Source organism: Periophthalmus magnuspinnatus, chromosome 11 (assembly GCF_009829125.3).
Source record: "Periophthalmus magnuspinnatus isolate fPerMag1 chromosome 11, fPerMag1.2.pri, whole genome shotgun sequence".
In the NCBI taxonomy this organism is placed as follows: domain Eukaryota; kingdom Metazoa; phylum Chordata; class Actinopteri; order Gobiiformes; family Gobiidae; genus Periophthalmus; species Periophthalmus magnuspinnatus.
Window position 1 is genome coordinate 3,481,693 of NC_047136.2, and position 24,515 is coordinate 3,506,207.

At 41.6% G+C, this 24,515-nt stretch overlaps 1 protein-coding gene across 1 annotated transcript; it reads left to right on the plus strand.

Moving 5' to 3' along the window:
- The first annotated feature begins 394 nt into the window (after positions 1–394).
- sh3bp5a (SH3-domain binding protein 5a (BTK-associated)) lies at positions 395–24,234 on the plus strand. Its single transcript, XM_033975072.2, has 9 exons — positions 395–631; positions 830–892; positions 7,283–7,411; positions 16,362–16,526; positions 17,729–17,859; positions 18,109–18,151; positions 20,119–20,335; positions 21,417–21,683; positions 23,187–24,234. Exons 1-9 carry the CDS (start codon positions 551–553, stop codon positions 23,360–23,362), a joined length of 1,272 nt encoding a protein of 423 aa, XP_033830963.1. The 5' UTR covers positions 395–550; the 3' UTR covers positions 23,363–24,234.
- Positions 24,235–24,515: the final 281 nt, after the last annotated feature.

A 24,515-nucleotide genomic window follows, 5' to 3' on the forward strand; every position in this document is an offset into this window, starting at 1 on the left:
TGACATTATATATGTATGTTGGCCTCTTCAGTCCAGCAGAGGGCGTGTGGAGCCCACACACAGCCGCGTGAGTCCTGCCCACGCGCCTCACACTGATGTAAAGTGACACTGAGGACAACAGACCGGAAAAGCGCAGGTCTTTCAAAATAAAACTTAGTGAAACGCGGCTCCCGTGCAGCTCTGAGCCGCAGCTCTGAGCCGCAGCTCTGTGCGCCTCTGTCCGCAGCTCAGGGCTCAGGGTCTGTCTGTTTGGCGCTGCGTCTGCGTAAAGTGACGTGTCCTAGTTTTATTTTGAAAATCTCCTTCAGCCCAGGGGAGATGTGCGCGCTCTCGTGCGCGTGCTTTACGGGGTGGAGGAGTTCAGAGAGTCTCTGGTGGAGTCTCTGGTGGAGCCTCAGTGCGGGTCAGAGCTGCGCTGGAGCCGCGCACTTTAGAGTTTACAGACACGATGGAGAATGGCTCAGGATCATGACGCTGCTAAACTTGTGTTTAATATAATTAGACTTTTGGACATTTCACTGAACAGATAACGCAAACTACACCAAACCAAATGGATCCTTTACAGAGTGAAGGAAACAGTCAGGAGGACGCCCAGTGCGCAGAGGAGGACGAGGTGGACCCGAGGATTCAGGTGAGGGGTTTGTCTCCTGTTTGTTGAAGAGTAAATGGACCTGAAAAATAAAACCTCTCTGTTCTTCAAACATGAGCAGCCTCATGTCCCACTGCAGACGGGCAGCTCACAGTCTGTGGAGACGCGCGGATGTGGACACTCTTGCTGTTCACTCATTTGTGTGAAAACTCTCTCTGTTTGTTGTTGTTGTGTAAACAGGGAGAACTGGAGAAGCTGAACCAGTCCACAGACGACATCAACCGATGGGAGAGTGAACTGGAGGTAAGACTTTAGTCACAGTCTGACTCTGCTGCTCGTGCGCTGCAGCTGGAGTTTATTATGGTTCGTGTTTCTAAAATCTCTTTAGCAACACAGAGTCATCAGAGTGTGGAAGTGTGTCAAAGAGGGTGTAGCAGACTCTGCAGAGGGTGGAAAAAGTGAAGCAGAACAGCAATTTTAGGAAAACGGTATAAACCCAAAGCAGTTTGATCTCAGCTCTGGACATGGCTCTTCATTGTGTCCTTGAGCAAGACACTTCTGCTGCCTTGTGATGTATTTCTTGAGTGAGGTGGTACTTCTTAAAGCTCCAAAGTGTTTTATCTTCTACCCAGACGATCACAGACTCTTGGTAGTTTTTTAAGAGTTTTGTTTTGGTTGTTTTTTATTTTGCATTTCTCAAAAACATCTGCTCTACTCTCCGACCTCGTCCTGTGCCTTTTGTTCCGGCTCTGGGGGGGGTTTGCAGCAGCATAAATGTGTAGCAATGCGGTTACTCTTCACCAAAGCAAAACATTCCACAGGACGCCCATGTATTTCTCCACAGCGCTGCCTCGTCTGCTCCTCATTAAGCCTCTTCCCTCCGGTCCAAACCTGACCCGGAGTCAAATTTAAACCACAAACCACCGGAGAAAACTGAAACGTGTGGACTCCACTCTTCCCCTGATCACAAGATTGTTAGATTGTTGTTGGGACGTACCAGAAAACATGGCACAGTTTGGCCTGTAGCTATAATCACTATAATGACTTCTCATTCTACGTAACCCCACAGATGACAGAAAGGAGAAGAATAATATTAACAAGATAAAAAAAAAATAAAAAATGCATTGTGTTCTGCGTCCTGATTGGCTGTTGGACTGTAGACCATTGTGTCGTGCGTCCTGATTGGCTGTTGGACTGTAGACCATTGTGTTCTTTGTCCTGATTGGCTGTTGGACTGTAGACCATTGTCCATCAGTCTCCTCCGTGCCGTGTCTCCTGTCCAGTACAGAATGTGTTCAGACAAATTTACATAAACGTTGGATCTCAGTGTGACTCTGAAGTGCTGTACGTTTGCAATTTGTTTTCTCCCCGACAAAACCCACAATGTCGATGAAACGTTCTGCACCGACAAAGACGCCTACGAAGGTTTGAACTTTGAGAGAGTTTAAACGAGAGAGAAATGTGAGAAAATGTTAACGCCTGTGAGAGAAAAGTGTATAAAGTGTGTGGTGAGGGGTTTTACAGACAAAAACAGAGAGAATAATGTAAAAATTAAGCTGATACTTCACGGATTTCGCCTGTTGCGGGTTATTTTTAGAACGTGACCCCCGCGATAAACGAGGGACCAGTGTATATATATTTTCACAAGCGCACAAGATATTTCACTTAAAAAATAAAAACAATATCTCATTCCCTTGTGATAAATAAGTTGTTCCTTCAAGATAATATCATGTGGGAACAGATATTATCTCCTGGCCACGCATTAATTTTATATTTTGGAAATGTCCTATGCCGGGCTCCGTACCTTCCATATGTGAGAGGTGGAAAAATACTTGTTGGGGTCAGTATTTATCGTGTGGACTTTTTCTTTGCACTACTGTTAAATTTGTGTTAATTTTATAGCTGTATGATCAGATTGAAGCCATAAACGTTTGAATAAATAACTTGTCTGACTCATTACAGATACAAAACTAACAGCTAAAGTGTTTCGTTCTGCTGTCGCTCATTATTTTTAACAATATTTCTGATTTAGAATAGTTTTGTGGTTGTGTTTATTGTATCAGTGGCGTAAATTTGTTTCAGTATTATCGTTTATCGTCTATATTTACTTATACTGCGATATATATTTACTTTTGTGGTACTTGATCACACAGTTTAGGCTTCAAACTGCACCGAACCAGTGAGGAAAACATATAATAATATAAAACCCAGCTCTTGTGGTGAGGCCGGTGTTATTTTAGTACCTCCAGTTTGTGATAGGAAACGCAAACAAACTGTGAAGCAAACATAAAGCTGTTTATAATCCGATGTTGCGGCTTTACGCTATAATTTAAATGCATCTCTGCGTGAAAGTATTCTAAGTATGTAGTACAAACTAAGGGATGAGACAATAAACAATAATATAATTGTATCGTGATTAAAACGGTCGACAATAATAGAAAATCGACAAAAAAGATGACAAAGGAAGCCTGGCCGATCCAGACTGAAAGCTCTCTGTACTTTTTTTATACAGATTGATATCAGTCTGGTTGCCGCTCCCTTCAGTCGTCCAAGAATTCACACACACAGACGCAGACACTGGGGCGAGGTGGGTTAAGTGTCTTGCCCAAGGACACGACGACGAGTATTCATCTGTGAGAGCTGGAATCACACCTCAGATTAACAGACTTTATTGCTTTGCTCACAGACTCTGCAGAAATCCGCCATGTTTTCAGTCTCCTGTGATATTTTTTTCCAATACGGACAGACCACGCTCGCCCCTGATTGGCTAATCCACCTGTCAATCACACCCATTTGAATCCGACATCTTTGTAAACTAAGTGTGTGTTCTGGATCTAAGGCAACTAAACTGGTCCAATAGTAACCAAATGTTTTATATATTACTGTATTTTACGGGCTATAAGTCGTACTTTTTTTCATAGTTTGTCCGGGGGTGCGACTTATACTCAGATGCGACTTATATTGGTATATTTCACCTTCCTCCAGAGTTGGTGGAGTTGTTCAGAAGCGACACCGAGGACAAAGAATTCAACGGATTTAGTGATTTGCAGTGAGATCCAGAGTAAACTTGTTGCGTGTTTTTTCTGCTTTATTTATCTGATTAACTGTTAATATCTTACGTTAACAAACCAGACACGTGTTCAGTTCTGTCTGTGCTTCATGTCGCTGAATAAATATAAATGTGTTACGTTAGCATTAGCGTGATGTACTGATATTCAGCCTGTTGTTCTATATTTTATTGTTTTTATTATAACTTCCTTTAAAGATAAAATGTCTGTTCTCTGGTCTTGAATTTTGTAAAATACATTTCCTCAAAAAACGCGACTTATATGTGTTTTTTTTCTTCATTGTTATGCATTTTTTGGCTGGTGCGACTTATACTCCAGAGCGACGTATAGTCCGGAAAGTACAGTACTCCTACTTATGTAAACGAGTCTCACATATTTACTTAATTTCCAAAAAGTATTCATTTCAGTCATACTCATTTGTTCCACAGACTGTATATATGAATGGACCTAGCTAACCTGCTAGCCGCCTCATAACCGCTAGCCTCGATTAGCTTCATTTGGAGCCGGTCGCTGTGGGTGACGTCACGCTCACTCAGTCCAGGTCTTTACACAGTCTGTACTAACCTCGCTGACAAACTGTAGTAATCGCTGTAACGGCTCGTGCAGTACAGGGAAGTGTCGTAAACCTACAGTCGTTGAAAATCCAAACAATGCAGTACTATTGTGTCTTTGAGCATGACACTTCACCTGCATCGCCAGCGTATGAATCGTGTGTATGTGTGAGTTGTGTGTGGTTGCGTTTGGAAAGTCTGTGGGCGCAAATTGGCAGAGAGTGTGAGGAGTGGAAGAAACACGACCTACAGAAGCACTTTGAGAAGCTTCAGATATAAACTATTCACTGTTCAGTTTGTATCTGTTTAGTTTATCGCACTTTTACTTTCAAGAATTCATTTTGTTTTCCCCAGTGTGCTACGAAACAGCGTTAGCTTAATCCGATATCGGTTATCGGTATCGATATCAAGTTGTTCTGTCGTTACTCGAGACATAATAACCGCTTCATAACAGATCTGGGTCAGTTTTATGTTGTTTTATTTTTGTTTAAAGGAAATAAATGCTGTTTTCAGTCTCATAGCTCTGGTACAGTACTGTTGGGCGACGGTGGCTCAGTTGGTAGAGCGTTTGCCCACTGATCTGAAGATTTGCAGTTTGAATCCCGCTCTCGATATAAACGTCATTGGTTGAGTGGGAAAAAAAACCACTGATTAACAGGTTGGCGGTGCGATTCCAGCTTATTAATTAACCTCGTAGGTCACATGTGTCAAACTCAAGGCCCCCGGGTTAAATGTGGCCCCCCCACGTCATTTTATGTGGCCCACAACAAGATAAATAAAAAGGTTTGACTGTCTTAAAATGTCAGTTTATCAGGAGATACAGTTATACAGCCATATTTTTACATCCATAGAAATGTATATGTAATATTTGTAACTCGAAAAACAAATAAATACAGAGACAGTTAATGAACAAGTTAAAAAAGTAGTTTATTTATATTACATGTGGCCCTTTGAGGGTAGCCATTTTGCTGATGTGGCCCTCGGTGAAAATGTGTTTGACGCCCCTGTCGTAGGTCATAGCAAAATAAGAAGTTTAAATCTGTCAACTGGACAAATTGTTGTAGGAGTGAAGACGTTTCGCTGCTCGTCCAAGCTGCTTCTTCGGTTCTGGTCAGATTACTGCTGGACACTGCCTTATATCTACCTGAGGGGAGGAGCTAACGACACTGAAACTATAAACAGCTGTTGTCTTCAGTTTCAGCTGAGACTACCCTATTCAACCTTTAATGATCCTGCTATTGTTCTCTTTGTTTGGGTCTGAGGATGGAGTTATAGATGGGGGACAGATTATGTCTCTGGTCCTCATTCCTGTTTAATGAAGGACTGTCTTTCCTAACAAAAATACCTTCTCTTCTCCTCTCAAACCATTTCTTTTCTCTGGCTCAGATCTGAACCTCACTGTCTTCAAAGGAGCGTTTAGTGTCTTTGAGATGGAGATGAACAGCCGACTGGGGTCCTGAGCTGCCCTCTCTCTGTGTTGGTTCATTCTCTTACGGAGTGTCTGTTTAGTTTTACTCCAGTGTAACGCTCACTGCACTCTTCACTCCACGGAATGGAGTAGACCAGGGGTGTCCAAACTTTTCTCATTAAGGGCCAAATATAAAAACACAGACAAAGCTGAGGGCCGATTGAAGACCATAGACTGGTCACCAACACAGTGAATACTTAAAATCTGTGTTATTATTACAAGTTAGACTGAACTACTAGACCTTTATTCACGCTTACAACCTCAATGGGACACATTAAATATTTGATATGGGCTTGTTAAAGTAGATTTTCAGAAATGTGAAGTAAAAAGTACTGTTTAAGCTAATATGGGCCAATTCACCTGGAAAACTGGTCATGCCTGGAGTAGACCATTGTTAGAGGCTCAGAGTCTTTAGGGTGGACCAGTTTTTGTCTCCTAGGTCCTGGCATTTTTGAGTTGTCTAGGCCACAGTACAATTTTTTTCTCTACAACGTCCTGGTGTCCACACATGAAGTCATTAAACTGTCACTTAAGGAAAAATATCGCTGTGGCAGACATTTAATAAACAGCTTTTGCTAATTGTTATTCAAATGCGATTTTATTTAGTTTGATCAAAATCCTTAAAAAGTAGAATGTATCTTGTGATATGTGGACATCATTTTCCTCATAATGTAAAGAGATAATTCTTTATTTTTACTCTCATCATGTCCCAATCAGCCCAAATAACAAAGAGAAATTAATAAAGCACAGTCATGTAAGAGCTCGTGTCTCAGGAGGTTAAAGTTACAGAATCGAAATTCCGTATCAGAAGTGAAAAAGCCATAAAGGTGCATCCCCCGGTACTGAAAACCATGAGTCATTATGTTAAAATAAGAGACTTTCAGACTGTGCAGGGTGCCCTCGGGTGCTCTCGGCTGTTTACCTGTTCCCCTCCAGTCTGCGGTTAGCGTTAGCGTAGCTCACGAACATCATGACTTACACTTCTCTTTTTGTGTGTCAAAGTGTACTGGCGTCTCAGACATGTACGAGCCCGTCCTCATTCTATAGGGACACGTCTGCGGGGCCCGTGTCGCTATCGGAGCCGAGCAGTCAGTCAGGAACCGCGACGATGATGTCACAGGAAACGAGCGCTTCCTCCCTTTTGACGCTTCATGTCGTTTTCCTCAGTTTTTCCCAACAGGACGCAGCTGCCGCCCGTTCGAACGCTGCACGAAAATCGGCAGTTTTATAACGGCGCTAGCTAGCATTGTGAGAATAGAAAAGCCAGCTGGGTTTTCAAGATGTAGATTTCCTGCCGTGTTGTGGTTTTTGCAAAAAAAAAAAAAACCCGCAGTTACAGACGTTTTAACCAGATTTACCAAACCAAACAGCCAAATTTTCCTATTATAATCCGTATGTAAATGTGTAAAGTCATGTGTTGATTACTTTAAAGCTGTTCTCTTTGCGATTTGCCAAGGATAAATAAATATACCTGACCAGTGTTTGCAGAACTCATTGCATTTTACATGTGATTTTCCATAGATAACAGTGGAAACGTCTCATAATCTAACTACGTACATGAGTTATCAGGCACAGATGATAAAAACATGTCTCCTTCTTCGTGCAGGACTACCGCCAACGCTTCCGGGCCGTTCTCGTGGAAGCAACTCTGAAGCTGGACGAGCAGATGAAGAGGATCGGGAGAGCTGTGGACGACTCTAAACCTTACTGGGAGGCCCGTAAAGTCGCTCGTCAGGTGAGGACAAACCAACCTGGCAACCCAAACTCACATGTCCAGCGCTCGGTGTGAGGCCAAGGCCGCTGCGATGTGGGGATGACAAGTTTAAAGAGCTTCTTAGATCTACTTAAAGGCGGCTCTGTCACGTGCGGGCTATTTTTAGACTCCTTTACACCTCTGCACATCCACTCTGTAAAACGCCATTTCAACGGTTTAAGCACATTTAGAGCGTGAGAGAGGCACAGGGTCAGAGAAAATGCATCGTTTTGTGGAAAAAAAATCCTTAAAATGCTGCAAATTCCCCCAAAATGTAGATGTTGATCTGCCTCGTCTGCACATTTTAGTTTTAAATTGAATACAGTTAAATAATGTGAATGGGATTTGTGTTTTGTTAATGTTAAAAACCTGAGGCTCATTTTAAGGCTGTAAAGAGTCGGGTCGAGTTATTACTATTTTAAATCAGACCTAAGCTGCAAACTGGACTTTTCAGAGCTTCATGTTCTAGTTGTTTCCTTCTCTTTTACCTTCTCGAAGTTGCATTTGGAGTGATTCATGTTTGTGTAATCTTTAATCACTTATTTTCAAGACGCCATTTTGTCGATCAGCCCCCGTTTTCACCTCCACTGGTGCACGCCCACTGTGACGTACGCACTTCCTTCTCCAGTTTTATTTTCTTAATCGGTGTTACAGTCCCTCGTTTATCACGGGGGTCACGTTCTAAAAATAACCGTGAAGTATCAGCTTTATTTTTTACAATTATTCTCTATGTTTTTGTCTGTAAAACCCCTCACCACACACTTTATACACTTTTCTCACACAGGCGTTAACATTTTCTCACATTTCTCTCTCGTTTAAACTCTCTCAAAGTTCAAACCTTCGTCGGCGTCTTTGTCGGTGCAGAACGTTTCATCGACATTGTGGGTTTTGTCGGGGAGAAAACAAATTGCAAACGTACAGCACTTCAGAGTCACACTGCGATCCAACGTTTATGTAAATTTGTGTGAACACATTCTGTACTGTACAGGAGACACGGCACGGAGGAGACTGATGGACAATGGTCTACAGTCCAACAGCCAATCAGGACGCACGACACAATGGTCTACAGTCCAACAGCCAATCAGGACGCACAACACAATGCACGTTCATACGATGTAAAAAAACATGCAAAATTGCGCCAAAAAAATCTGCGAAACAGCGAGACCACGATATAGTGAGGGACAACTGTACTCGTAGGATTCGAAGCTACACGGCGCTTTGTTGTGATGACGTTTACGGTGACGTCAGCAGAACTTGCTTTTATTAAGTCGTTTTAGATGAATATTGTGATTTAAAACGTGCAAATTATAATGTAATGATCCACAGGTGTCAGAGATTATAACTATAGAGCGACACGAGCACAATAGGGCGGATTTAATTTTAAAAAAAGAAGCTAATTAACAGTTGAGAGAGCCACTATTTTGGTCTAAATCCACTCTGACCCCACTGTAGAGTCTTTATAACCTCCTCCACGCTGCTCTTTACTCGCACAAATCATTGCCCCGTCGTTCCAGATGGCACTCAGGTCACTCTTTCCAAACATCTTGCCAATTCCCTGCACCTGCACCTGCCTGTCGACGCTTTAACTTGATTGGACAGCGCCCCCTAGTCTTAACCAATGAAGGAGCGGCGTTTGTGCCATTATTCACCGTGACGTTAGTGTGTGTGTGTCAAGTGCCGGGCTAAAATAGAGTGTGCATTCTGTGTGTGTTCTTCTGTCATTCTCAAGCACTCCTCTGAACGCCGAGGATTACGGGAATGCTCGGATTAACCGTTTTCCGCGTCATTTCTGCCGACTTGAGGATGGGATATCGCTGAACTCGTTTTGTAAAGCTTATGTCTTATAAATGAGTTTTCAATTTTTAATTCCTGACCTACTTCAGAGGGATCCGATTCTCAGCAGCGGTGACCCCCGAAGCGCAAAAAACAAACACAGCAGACCCGACCCCCGCGTTTAAGCCGGCGTCTCTTATCCCCCGGACCTCTCCCCTCTTTACATTCCTGCTCTGAGTGCCGCTGCTCCCAGGAATTCACCCATTTTCCGCAGTGTTGTCTCTTTCCCGTTAAACCTGTCATTTATAATCACTATATAAACTTATTTTTCTACATATGAAGCCTGGAATGATAGAATCTGCAGCTCAAAATGTATCATGTGCACGTTTTCTTAGTAAAAATGGGGAAATTCGAGGCGTTTTTTTAACTTTATTTATACGTGGAACTTAATGAGAGCACTTGTCTTTCTCTTTTTCATGGGCGCTCTGTTTAAAATATAAAACAACAAGTGTACAAGGCCATATAAAACACTTAAAACAGCTGCGTTTGTGTGTATAAAAGTTTGTTATCAGGTTATTTTTGTTGTAATAAGATAAGTTTTAAGATGTAGAAGGTTGACTAAGTAACTTCTGCAGCGTCTCTGTGTCCCTCAGTCGTCCGGGTCTGATTCAGGGTAAAACAAAAATTCAAATCAGTAACTGGACACAACGTTTTAGAGCGAAGACGTTTTGCTGCTCGTCTAAGCCGCTTCTTCAGTTCTGGTCAGATTACTGCTCGCCGCCACAAAGAAGACAAGGGAATAATAAATAAATTATAAATTGTAATGTTTATGCTTCCAGGAGCCTCTGAACCATGTCCTAAACCCGTGGCTCATTCAGGACAATTTGGCTCGTTCATGTCGTACCATGTGACCGCCCTTGAGTTTAGTTGGAGCGGGCATAGAGTGTAGATAGCGTAGCTGAAGTTAATGATTAAAAAGGGTTTTTTTAAGGCGACTGATGGATTTTGAGCTGAGAAAAAGTTTATGATCTGAAAATAGGTAAAAAATGGTCACAGATTTGGAGCTTTGTTGCAGCTGTAGGTCCGTGTCAGTTTCTGTCAGTCAAACATGAGCAGTTTGTGATCACGTTTCGCTCTGTGACAAAAATCCTTTCTGGGCAGGAGGTATTTTTTTATTGTAGTACCAATGAATGGCCACTAGTCCAACTCAAGACAGATCTACGATAGCAATACACTGTCCAGATATTTTAACAGATCCATGGAGCTTTCACACCTATTAGCATACAGGCTATTAGTAGACTGGCTATTAGCATATGGGCTATTAGCGTACTGCCTAACACTCTTGTTTTCTTTGTCTTGACTGGGGTTTAACTTCTACAGTTAATCCTTGTTTCATTTTGATACTGTCTATTTAAAACAGGTTTACTGAGATTATGTTGTTTTATTGTTTTTGTGTCAGTGGCTTAAAAAAAAATCTTTTATTTACAAAGCTATACTTGGATTGCTGCCTCCTTATATTTGTACTTTGATCACAAGGAAAAATAGTGGCTCTTACTCCTTGCGGTCAAATGATCAGTTGTTGCTGTCGGTTCCTTTTGCCGCACAGAGCTGGGGAAGAAAAGCCTTTGTTCACTCTGCACCTTTTACTTGGAACTTGTTGCAGAAAGACTGGAAACTGACTGAACTGTTGTAATTAAATTTGTTTAAAACTAAACTCAAAGCCTTACAGACTGCCTCAGTAATGTGCAACTGTTTTTCATGATCTGTGCAATTTTAACGTCGTTTGTTTGTATGTACTTGTTTTGAAATGTACTGCCTCTTGACTCCCTTGAAAAAGAGGTTTTTAATCTCAATGGGACCTTCCTGGTTAAATAAAAAAAAAAAAAAAGTTTCAGTATCATCGTTTATCGTCTATATTTACTCCATCAACACGTCGCACTTCTAAACATGTTCTCATACCAGGCGTCGTCTCCGTCAGGTTTTGTGTCGCCACATGTCTGAGAGAGACAGAAGTGTCGAGACAAGTCCCATTTGCATTTTGATTCTCGATAGTGATTTCGATACGTGACTCCAATCAAATGTTTTTTATTTCTCTTTCTCTAAAATAACGTGTCAAACTCAAACAGTAAAAGAAAGAAAGGAAATAAATACAGTAAAAGCCAAACGTATCTGTGAGGGATCAGATTGTGTAGAGCCTTGAATTAAACACTAACTGTAGTTTCTTTAAAGCTCCTATATCCCACAAAACTGACTCTTGTGAGCTTTAAACCACGTTATAATATTGTTACCTCTTCAAAAATGTCATGTCAAGTGGTAGTTTTCAAGTTAACAGCTAAGTTTTACCTTTAGTTCAGTAGAGATTGGCAAATTTGGAGCCGTTTTGCACATTAGAAGCTCAATCTGCGAGTGTCATGGCAACCAAAGAGCCAATCAGGAGCGAGGCTGTCCCTTAGCAACGCTGTCAATCAAACCTGTTGCTAACGCTAGCGGGAGTGACCTCAGGGAAAGAAGGCGCCTGATTTGTCTGTTATTAATGTTCATATCTTGATTTACAGACACAATAGAGTTAAAACTTGAATAAGTCAGACTTGGAATTAGATATGAAAAAATCCTTGTGTACGTTTTGACAAATCAGGCGCCCGAGTTGTTTGTTATTAATGTTCTTATCTTGAATCACGGACAAAAAATCGAAATAAAAACCCCAGGATCATGTAGAGGGTTAATACGAACATTTAAGACCAAAATGACGAGTCTGACAGCAGCAGTTAGAGAGAGAGGAGTGGCTGTTATTCGGAAGCGCAGCAGCTAGCAGGTTAGCTACGTCCATTTATATAAACAGTCTATTGTCCAACACTTGTTCCCCTTGTAACGAATGAAACATTATAAAGTAATATGCTCTTTTACCGCAGTATGCTAATGAGGTGAGTGTGTCGTTTACATACTCCCTCACTCCCTCGTGTTTACAGACAACGATAATGGGACGTGTTCTGTTCTTGTCTTGACACGCGCATTTCTCATCTGTATCACGTCACCACATCTGTGACACATTAAAGGTCCTATATTATGCAAAATCTGACTCTTGTGAGGTTTAATCCATGTTATAAAGCTGTTTCCTCCTCAAAAACAGACCTGGAGTTGTGTTTTTTTTCCCATTCACACATGTTTGAGTAACTGCATTATTAGGTTATTTCAATCTCCAAAGCTCAAAACGCTCTGTTCCACCTTGTGATGTCATAAAGTGGTATAGTTTTCAAGTTAAACAGCTCCTTTTAACTTTAGTTCAGTAGTAGATTGTGAACTCCAGAGCTGAAATGATCCAAATGATTCTAGAAATGAAGGTGTGTGGAGTTTAAAAACACAGCGGAGCACTTCCTGTATCGCCACACGATGACATCACAAGGTGGAACAGAGTGTTTTCAGTTTGAGAGAAGAACTCAGCCTAAATATGCAGTTTGTTTGTGGGTTAAACATGTGTGAATGAAACAAAAAAAAACACAACTCCAGGTCTGTTTGTGATGAAGAAACTAGAAAATAGCGAAACTTCGGCCCTTTAAAACCTATCGACTTTAAGAACAAACAGCCACTTGGGATAGGAAACGTCTTGGAAGGAAGTCTCTGGAAAAACAATAAGATTTAGGTGACATTTTTTTCTTTAGTTTGACATAAATCTGTGATGGATGCCCCTGGGCCGATTGTTCCGTTTCTTGCCGAGTTCATCAAATATAGACGATCCTCCTTCTGTTTTTATGGTTTCCCGTTTCGTTCCGGAGTCTGGGAAGTGGGTCGCGAAGACGGGCAAAATGGTGGCCGCTATCTGGACTCTGCGCAGTATCTTTTAAGGCTTCGGTATCTTTACAATTGCAGATATGCTCGCAGTCAGATCCCAGGCTTTGTGTTGGGTTTTGAGTCGTGTGAGAGCAAGCTGACGGGAACTTGCTTGCGTCATTGGGTGAACCTTATCTCGACGGTGCAAGGAGGGTCTCGGTAAAGAGGTCAATGAATACGCTGACCTCTGAGGCCGTGAGAAAGGGCCATAGGGAGGTCGTTTGAGCGCCCACAGATCTCAGGCTTTTCCTCAAGAGTTCGAATGTTTCAAATCAAATGCGAAATTAACAGATATGATTCACAAAGCAAAAGATAAAAAGAGTCCGGAGCTGCAGGACGAGGAGGGGCTCTCTTTTTTTTTACGCGATTTGAAACTACGCATTATGAAACTGATACTAGAGCAGAGACTGAAAATAGAATCAATTTCCTTTACGCTAAGAATTTTATTAACCAGAACTGATCCTGATGTGTTACGCAGCTGTTTTTTATCTGTGAAATGGCCACAGCTTTATCTACAGCACAAATAGTACACAAAGTTATTCAAAGAGCTTTACAGACTATGAACCACAATACACCTAATCAAAAATATAAATAATCATCATAAAAGTAACTTTAAAAGAGAAGAGGCAGAATAAAACCCTTTCAGTCGAATGCACAGAGAAACAGAGGAGTCTGGACACGGGATTTAAACATCGGCAAAGTCGAGGTCTGAGTCACATCTGCAGGAAGAATGTCCCAGGTTTAAAGTGAATGAAACTGAAACACTGATTCAACATGTTCAGTCCTGGTTTAGTCCCGGTTTAGTCCTGGTTCAGTCCTGGTTTAGTCCTGGTTCAGTCCTGGTTCAGTCCTGGTTTAGTCCTGGTTCAGTCCTGGTTCAGTCCTGGTTTAGCTCCTGTTTAGTCTCGGTTTAATCCTGGTTTAGTCCCGTTTTAGTCCCACTTCAGTCCTGGTTTAGCGCCAGTTTAGTCTCGGTTTAGTCTCGGTTTAGTCTCGGTTTAGTCCTGTTTTAGTCCCACTTCAGCCCTGGTTTAGTCCCGCTTTAGTCCCGCTTTAGTCCCGCTTTAGTCCCACTTCAGTCCTGGTTTAGCCCCAGTTTAATCTCGGTTTAGTCCTGGTTCAGTCCTGGTTTAGTCCCGTTTTAGTCCCGCTTTAGTCCCACTTCAGTCCTGGTTTAGTCCCAGTTTAGTCTCGGTTTAGTCTCGGTTTAGTCTCGGTTTAGTCCTGTTTTAGTCCCACTTCAGTCCTGGTTTAGTCCCGCTTTAGTCCCGCTTTAGTCCTGCTTTAGTCCCACTTCAATCCTGGTTTAGCCCCAGTTTAATCTCGGTTTAGTCCTGGTTCAGTCCTGGTTCAGTCCTGGTTTAGTCCTGGTTCAGTCCTGGTTTAATCTCAGTTTAGTCCTGGTTCAGTCCTGGTTCAGTCCTGCTTTAGTCTCGGTTTAGTCCTGGTTCAGTCCTGGTTCAGTCCTGGTTCAGTCCTGGTTTAGTCCTGGTTCAGTCCTGGTTTAGTCCTGGTTCAGTCCTGGTTTAGTCTCGGTTTAGTCCTGGTTTAATCTCGGTTTAGTCCTGGTTTAGTCCTGGTTTAGTCCTGGTTCAGTCCTGGTTCAGTCCTGGTTCAGTCCTGGTTCAGTCCTGGTTCAGTCCTGGTTTAGTCTCGGTTTAGTCCTGGTTCAGTCCTGGTTTAATCTCGGTTTAGTCCTGGTTCAGTCCTGGTTCAGTCCTGGTTTAGTCCTGGTTCAGTCCTGGTTCAGTCCTGGTTTAGTCCTGGTTCAGTCCTGCATTGCTGGAGTTCGTGGCCAGTGTTTCATATTAAGATTTAAGATTATCCAAACCACAATAAAGATTAAACATCCATCAGTAAAATATCTTGTTTATCGGCTGCGGGAGGAGGACGTCTGATGGACATCTTAAGTTTCTGAAGATCACTGAAAATGACTGAAAAGTTAAATAAATCAGTATTTCCACGTGACGTCTGGTCCGTCCTGTGGGTTGAAATATGCCGAGAATGATGAGAATAACTGTTCCATTGATCTGACTGTTGGCAGGAAGCGCCCACTGACACTGTGGCACATTCACTTAATGACTTCCTTTCATCGGGGTCTCACTCCTCGTAGAGCGGCTCCTCGTCCTTCTATGGCTGTCACAACGAATCAGCCATGGCTCCTTCACAGTGAATATGGGTCATAAAACAGGCACGCTCCGAGAAAATGGATTTCCTCCGACCGAGTTAAAGAGTCCGGAGTGTCGTTTTTTCTCTGATTTCTGCTCTAATGTCGTTCCCTCGTCACAAACAGACCTGGAGTTGTGTTTTTTTTGTTTCATTCACACATGTTTAACACACAAAACTTGCATATTTAGGTTGAGTTCTTCTCTCAAACTGAAAACACCCTGTTCCACCTTGTGATGTCATCAGGTGGCGATACAGGAAGTGCTCCGCTGTGTTTTTAAACTCCACACACCTTCATTTCTAGAATCATTTGGATCATTTCACCCCTGGAATTGCCAATCTACCACTGAACTAAAGTTAAAAAGTAGCAGTTAACTTGAAAACTACCACTTCATGACATCACAAGGTGGAACAGAGCATTTTGACGTTTGGAGATGTTACAGACGAATAATAAAGACACAAAACACAACTCCAGGTGTGTTTTTGAGGAGGTAACAATCTTATATCACGACTTAAAGCTCACAAGAGTCATGTTTGCGTAATACGAGACTTTAATTAACGTTTAATTTCTAAGTCTAAGTCCACAAATGCGCTCTGTGAACAGTAGCACGCTAGCTAGCTCACTGTGTCTCAAAGCTAACCGTCACTTTCATATAAATAAACAACCAAATTCAAATTCAAATAAAGACTACCCGGTTATTTTTATATGTAGAATGTTTTGGTAGAGTTTTTTTTAATGTGTGTTGAGTTGTTTTAATGTTTATTATGCCTCAGAATTAGCATTAGCATTAGCACTGAGACACAAACGCCTCTCTTGTGTCCTCTAGTGAAGTTTTCGTTTTATTTGTGTCGTGGTTGTAACATGTTGTCAGTAACATCCACCCGCTTTTTCCTGTCCACTGTCTGACCCTAACCCTCTAACCTCTGACCCCTGACCCCAACAAAAACCCATAGACATAAAACTGGCAGTACAGGCATAGTATAGAAACAGGAAGTAGTGACGCTAACAGTGAGGTTGCCGAGTGCGCAGAGCCTGTTGCTTATTCATGAATTACTTGTTCACCCTTGACCTAGATCTTACTCACTTGAACGACAGTAGCTACGTCAGTCTTATTGCGTAATTTACATATGTTTTGACCTAGTGTTTGTTCTGTTGTTCTGTTTACAGGCCCAGATCGAAGCCCAGAAGGCCACGCAGGAGTTCCAGCGCGCCGTGGAGATCCTCAGAGCGGCTAAAGAAACTATAGCTTTGGCTGAAGAGCGTCTGTTGGAGGAGGACAGCCGCCAGTTTGACTCTGCCTGGCAAGAGATGCTAAACCACGCTACGCAAAGGGTATTTCAACATCGGTTTGGAGCAGAGATTGTTTATATAAATCGACTCTGGCTCCAATTCTCTTTGCGCTTTTACGTAACTGCTGCTGTCAGACTCGGCGTTTTGGTCTTAAATGTTCGTATTAACCCGCTCTACATTTTTATTTCACTATTGTGTCCGTAAATCAAGATATGAACATTAATAACAGACAAATCAGGCGCCTTCTTTCCCCGAGGCCTCTCCCGTTAGCGTTAGCAACAGGTTTGATTGACAGCGTTGCTAAGCGTCCGCTCCCTGCTAAACCAGCGATGCGGGTGTGAAGGGGCGTTACCTTCAACAGCCTCGCTCCTGATTGGCTCTTTGGTTGCTATGATACTCGCAGTTAGAATTTCAAACACAAAACTCAGCTCAGCATATTAGCCGCTATAACTGCTAGCCTCGATTAGCTTCATTTGACTGGAGCTGGAACTCATAGAGAAGTGAAGAGCAACAAAGAGTTAACTGAACAGATAAAAGTTGACACGGATCCCAAACCGAGTAATGCAAAATATTAAATACTGTGTGCAGGGCGGAGCTGCAACATTACTCGCCAACACATGTTTAAAAATCAGCTCATATGTCGGTCTTTTGGTCACTTCTTCTAGACACGTTAAAATGTGAACTTTGAACAGAATCCTATTATTGAAACATAACAAATCTGTAAATCTAAACGCAACGCTTGTCCTAAAAATGGTAAGATTATTTATGATACTTTTCCCCAAAGCTTCAGTCTCAGTATGGGGCAACACCCGTGGATCTTTAGGTTATATTTTACACATTTTAAATCACAATAATCATCTAAAACGACTTAACGAAAGAAGCAAATCTGAGGAATTCTGCGTTAGAAAACTGCGGTGTCCAGTGTGAGCTGACGTCGCCCGTAAACGTCATCACAACAAAGTGCCGTGTAGCTGTCGGCGCCCCCTATGGATAGCCAAATCTTACGTGTATCAGCGATTAAGAAAATAAAATTGGCGAACGACGAAGTGTGTGCACCAGCGGAGGTGAAAACGAGGACTGATCGGCAAAAATAAGCGATTAAAAATTACGCAAACACGCACGAAACGAGAAGATAAATGCTACAGAAATAAGATATTGCAGAATTTATGCCTATTTAGCCCATAAAGTAAGACAGAAACAATCCGACATGTCCGTTTTAGTTCAAATGTCCTCCTATCGCACAGGTGATGGAAGCCGAGCAGGAGAGAACCCGCAGCGAAGCCGAACACCGAAAAACCGCCACCAGTTACAACTCCTGCATCAGTCACATGAAACAACTCGAGAAGAAACTCAAACGCTCCATCAACAAGTCGAGGTTTGTCTTATTTCTTTCTGCACAGCTCCGTATCTGCCCCTGCCCCGGCCTCAGACACTGGGGAAACGGGAGAAAAGAGGCTTCGCTGTGATGAGGTCCAGATGTTTCTCGAGTCCAGTGTTGGGGTGTGCTCGGTTTGTAAGAGCCGAGGAATGCCAGACCAGGATTAGCCAACTCCTCCAGTGCTTCTCCAGTGACAATAACAAAAAGGTCCTCCCACTCATGTTCTCTCTCTTTCCCCCCCTGCAGGCCGTACTTTGAACTGAAATCCAAGTATTACGTCCAGCTGGAGGTATGTATTTTGTTTTATCTTGTGGTTAGTATTGAGAAGTAGCTAAATACTTCACTGAAAATCTACTGATTACCGTATTTTCTGGGCTATAAGTCGCTCCAGAGTATAAATCGCACCAGCCAAAAAATGCACAATAATGAAGAAAAAAACATATATTTCACATATAACTCGCATCTGAGTATAAGTCGCACCCCCGGCCAAACTATGAAAAAAAGTGCAACCTATAGCAAAGATAATACGGTACTAATTTTGAGTAACTGTATTCCAGACTGCACAATATAATATAATGCAACTCAGTGTGTAAAAGTATCCAAGTATTCAGAATACAGTACTCTGACTGGATTATGGGTTACGCATAGACAAGTGGACTGAGTGAGTGTGACGTCGCCCACAGTGTTCAGCTCCAGTCAAATGAATCTCATCGAGGCTAGAGCAGTTATAGCGGCTAAATTTAGAGCCAAGTTACAAACACGAGTATCATAGCAACCAAAGAGCCAATCCAGAGCCAGGCTGTTGAAGGTAACGGTCCTTTCTGCCCATGCTTCTGGTTTAGCAGGGAGCGGGCGCTTAGCAACGCTGTCAATCAAACCTGTTGCTAACGCTAACGGGAGCGACCTCAAGGAAAGAAGGCGTCTGATTTGTCTGTTATTAATGTTCATATCTTGATTTACAGACACAATAGTGAAATAAAAACCCCAGGATCATGTAGAGGGTTAATACGAACATTTAAGACCAAAATGACGAGTCTGACAGCAGCAGGTACAGAGAGAGGACACAGTTTTTCAATGTAAAGTGAATTGGAGCCAGAGTCGATGAAGCCCAAAGCGCGCACATGATCACTTTCTATTTAGAACATGGCGGCTAGTGGGTTAGCTATGTCCATTTACACATACAGTCTATGGGAATACTCTGTATACAGGTCGTCAGTATTCTGTAACTAAACACATTTTCAGAGTTTTCTTCCCGTCTCTCCTGGCCGTACACTGTGTTCTGTTTTCCATACATAGGTAATCATGTTTGCTAAATTAGGTTAGGTGTAACTTAAGAGAAAAAACCTTAAAATGACCTTTATAACTGTTATATTTAGCAGTGGAAAAAAGCTGAATAACACTACAATCTATACATGAACTTTGAGAACTTTTGTTTCCACACTAACAATAACAGCAGACACCACTATTTACACTGACCTTTAGTTCCATTCATCTATTTTCTTCTGTTTTTTTGAGTCGCAGGGGCAGCGTTCTAAGCAGAGACTTTAGTTTAGTTGCCTTTAGTTACACCAGCAGAATTTTCAACCACCAGTTCACCGTTCACTGTGTGAATATTATACACACAGTTCAGAGGTCAGAGGTCAGGTTAGATCAGCTTCCCTCCCTCCCTCTCCATTATCATTTTGTTTATTACTACACAGCTTAAAAATATATATTTTATTATATATATATATATATATATATATATATATATATATATATATATATATATATATATATATATATATATATATATATTTTATTTATTTTTTATTATTATCATTATTATTTTATTTTGTTAATTTTTTTCATATGTATTGTACACTTCATTTGATATTTTACATTATTATTTATGTTCAAAGGTCAGGTTAGCTTCCCTCTCTTCTTCCCTATTATTATTTTATTTATTTTTACACAGTTTAAAAAATTAAATACTATTATTAATTTTTTTTAAATTATTATTATTTTTTTAATTATAATTTTATTTACTTTTGTTAATTTTTTTCAGGTATTGTACACTTCATTTGATATATTCCATGATTATTTATGTTTTGATTTGTTGCATTGTGATTTTTATGTCTTTCTTATTCTGTAAAACACTTTGAATTACTTTATGTACAAAATGTGTGATACAAATAAACTTTCCTGGCCGTAGTTACATCACCTTTTGGAAATTTCTCTTCTGAACAGTGTAACTTTTCTTTCTTTTTCTCACAGCAACTGAAGCGCCAAGTGGACGATCGTCAGGCGAAGCTCGTGGTGGCGAAGGCCGAGTACCGCGCGGCTCTACGTAACCTGGAGACCATATCGGAGGAGATCCACGCTCAGAGACGCTCGCTGGCTCTGGGCACCCGGGAGCAGGGCGTGGGCGCGGAGAAGGACGCCGCCCACGACGACATCGACAACTTCAAGATGGAGTCAGACGGTTTGTCGAGTAAGTGCGAGTCACATCGAGCCATTACGAGGTTTATTATGGAAACACAACAACCGCAGTGCTATAAAAATGTAAAAGTAATGAATCAAAATCAATAATAGTTTAATATGTCTCACAAAAGTGAAATGGGGGAAATACATAAAGTACAAAAACATAATTATTGGAATATGTGCGGAAAATCACTGGGGGAACATGGGGACGAAGGAAATGTAAACGTAAATAGAAGAATATACGACTTCCACGTCTTTTATTTCAATAAAATAATACGATTTTATGTCTTAAAATAAAAATTCCCCCCTCCCTTTGGTTACTACTTGGTTTAGTCCATAACTGTGTAGATCTGGATGATAATAACAAAATAATAAACCACAAGGCTAGTGTTAAATACCAGGGAGAAGAAGAGGCGGGGCTAGTGTTAAATACCAGGGAGAAGAAGAGGCGGGGCTAGTGTTAAATACCAGAGAGAAGAGGCGGGGCTAGTGTTAAATGCCAGGGAGAAGAGGTGGGGCTAGTGTTAAATACCAGGGAGAAGAGGCGGGGCTAGTGTTAAATACCAGAGAGAAGAAGAGGCGGGGCTAGTGTTAAATGCCAGGGAGAAGAAGAGGCGGGGCTAGTGTTAAATGCCAGGGAGAAGAAGAGGCGGGGCTAGTGTTAAATGCCAGGGAGAAGAAGTAGAGGCGGGGCTAGTGTTAAATACCAGGGAGAAGAGGCGGGTCTAAAGTTAAATGCCAGGGAGAAGAGGCGGGTCTAATGTTAAATGCCAGGGAGAAGAGGTGGGTTTTCAGTCAACTTTTAACTGTGGCGTTAAATACGGAGAGACTCTAACAGGCAGAGGGCGCTGTTCCATAACCTGGACGCTGCCACACTGATGACTAATGAACCTCTTGAACTTTTTTATTTATATGTTTTTCTGTCGTTAGTTCAGAGATAACAGCAGCTGCGTAACACATTCAGAGTTCACAGTTTTTAGTTTAGTTTAAAGGTTGTTGTCCGTCTCTCGATACCCATTTATTTCCCGGGTTGCACTGAGCACGTGCGGTGACCCTCTTTTACCCCGTGTGTTGTGCGTGTTGTGTTGTAGTGGTGTCCGTGTGCACTGATGAAGAGAGCAGTCAAAGCAGCTGCTCGGAGGAAGAGACAGACGCTTCCTCCACATCTCCGTCCTCCTCATCCTCCTCCTCCTCCACCTCCACCACGCCCTTGGACATGCCCTCCCCTTTCATGCCCCCCCTGTCCCCCCTGTCCCTCCTGTCCCCCTGTCCCGGCACAGTGGAGCCAGATTCCCCTGTCCTGGGCCCTCGCAGCCAATGCAGCGGAGCCTCCTCTCCAGAGTGCGACCAAGAGAGAGGTGTGTGACCCTCGTTCCTCATTTCACTCCCAATGTGTGTGTTTGTGCGTCTGTATTTAAATTTTACCCAAATGTAACTAAAAACACTCCATCAGACTCGAAATTCTCTGTTCAAAAAATCGTCCTGGTCTGTTTAGCTTTGAGTGAACAGTTGGTGCTTCGTTGGATTTAAAATTGCGATGCCGTGGACACATGATTCACATGATTCCGCCGTGGAGTACTGTATTTTCCAGACTATACGTCGCTCTGGAGTATAAGTCGCACCAGCCAAAAAATGTATAATAATGAAGAAAAAAACATATAAGTCGTGTTTTTTCAGGAAATTTATTTTACAAAATCCGAGACCAAGAACAGACATTTTATCTTTAAAGGGAAGTTATAATAAAAACAATAAAATAAAGAACAACAGGCTGAATATCAGTACATCACGCTAACGTCACACATTTATATTTATTCAGCTCCATGAAGCACAGACAGAACTGAATACGTGTCTGGTTTGTTAACGTAAGATATTAACAGTTAATCAGATAAATAAAGCAGAAAAAACAAGGAACAAATTTACTCTGGATCTCACTCCAAATCAATAAATCCGTTGAATTCTTCATCCTCGGTGTCGATTCTGAACAACTCCACCCACTCCAGAGGAAAATGAAGATGTGAAATTATGTATTTTAATAATTTCACATATAAATCGCACCTGAGTATAAGTCACACCCCAGACAAACTATGAAAAAAAGTGCAACGTATATTCTGGAAAATACAGTAATAACATTAGTGATGAAAATTATATATTTATGCAAAACTACATTAAGATGAGCAGATGCAATCCCTCGTTTGTCCAGGAGGGGCCAAAGGTAGAAAAGGAAGAAAAAGTTGGCACTAGTGTCACTACTTCCTGTCCAGTTGTTTCTCTATGAGGCTTTTGCTGAGTCAAGCTAAAATGAATAAATATTTAAAGATGAGGCAGTGGACAGGGAGCTGTGGGTGGATTAGGGGTCAGAGGTCAGAGGTTAGAGGGTTAGAGTCAGACAGTGGACAGGAAGCTGCGTGTTTGTGCCTCAGTGCTAACGCTAATGCTAACTTTGAGGCATAATAAATATTAAAACACCACAAACTGAAGTATTCTACATATAGAAATAATTGGGTGGGGTTTATTTTAATGAATTTGGATTTGAATAGGTTGTTTATTTTATGTTTTCCAATTTTAATAAAAGTGGCTGTTAGCTTTGCGACGCAGTGAGCTAGCTAGCATGCTACTGCACACAGAGCTTATTGACTAGTGTCTCCTGTCAAAGTAATTTATCAAAGTCGTCATCATATCACATAATGTAAAAATGTAATCTGTTTGCTCATATTATTTTACCACGTTACATTTTCACTATAACATATCCAACTGATTACGTAACCCACTCCTTCAACGTCAAAGCGGGGTACAACGACCGCAGTAAGACGATAGCGTTTGAATCGAATAACTGTAAAATCATTTGTCGTTTTGTCTTCCAGGTGACAGAGCAGAGGGAGCAGAGGGGGCGCTAGAGGCCGGCTTAAAGACCCTCACACTGACCGTACAGAACCACTCAGGAGACTCTGGCGAACAAAGCGATGACCTTGGGTACGTGAGCCCAGACGTTCCCCTGTCCAGCCCGTCTGCACCTGTCCTACTCCTCAACAGCGTCTGAAATTACTCTAGACTTTGAGATATATTAAAAAAACAACAACTTTAAAACTGTGACCCGGGTGTGCATTAAAGAAGCATGACGTTTTTTTATGTTTTAGCTAAGTGTATTAACAGGGCCGTCGACGGGGAAGGGGCAAAGGGGTCTGTTGTCCGGGGGTCCCAGGGTTTAAGGGGCCCAGAATTGAACCCTCTTCCTATTAATTTATATTAGAGGGGGGCCATGTGAGGCTTATTGTCCTGGGCCCACAAATTTCTATCAATGGGCCTGTGTAGTATTCTGAGGTATAGAGGGACAGTACTCCTTGGAAGGCCGTTACTTGTCCTAGAATAAGTTGTACACAGCCATAAAAAAAAAAGCTTTCCTGATTCAAAAAGCATCGCAATTTATGACTGTCTTTAATGGGTCTTGTGTGGCCACTGCACTCATTTCAATTTAACATTTCACCTGTTTTCTTGTGCAAAAACATCACCAGTTCGTGCAGTAAAACATGTCTATATCTTAAACATTACGCCATTGTCCTTCTTAACTCTGCCAATGGTTTATCGACGCAACACTAAGATTTCGTGTTATTCTAGGCCGAAGTAAGTGTATAACTGTTTATAGTTAAGTTTTAATATGTTAGCTATGATCTGAAGGAAGTTGAAGGTTCATGTTCAGTTTGCAGTCTAAATAAACAAAGCTCCACTGAGAGTAAATACCACTCATCTTCCGCTCGGATTTGGACGTGTTAAAGAGATCAGTATCTGATTGCTCGTTGATATTTTATGTCAAAAACTCCATTTGAACAAATAATCTATATTTATACATGTATAATTTTGTATATGACCTTGTTGTGTGATGAATGTTGTTAATAAATGTGTTTTGTAAAACCTTTGGCATTTTTAAAAATATACTTTCAAATGTGATAGACTTCCCATAATGATAAAAGCACAATGTGTTAATGTAATTATAAAACAGGTTCTAGCAAAACTGGCTCTTGTGAGGTTTAAGCGAATGTGTCAATGAAGTAAAACACAACTCCAGGCCTGTTTGAGATGAGGAAACATTAGAACAGATCAGAAAACAGTGTAATATGAGTCCTTTAATCACATAATGTCTGTTCTGTCTGTTTCCCTGCCCTTTTAGCCACAGCTGAAGTACTAAATGATCCACA

Coding starts and splice junctions, on each gene's coding strand:
- sh3bp5a (XM_033975072.2), top strand. CDS start 551: ATGGATCCTTTACAGAGTGAAGGAAACAGTCAGGAGGACGCCCAGTGC. Junction 632..829: donor AGGTGGACCCGAGGATTCAG/GTGAGGGGTTTG, acceptor TTGTGTAAACAG/GGAGAACTGGAGAAGCTGAA. Junction 18,152..20,118: donor AGTATTACGTCCAGCTGGAG/GTATGTATTTTG, acceptor TTTTTCTCACAG/CAACTGAAGCGCCAAGTGGA.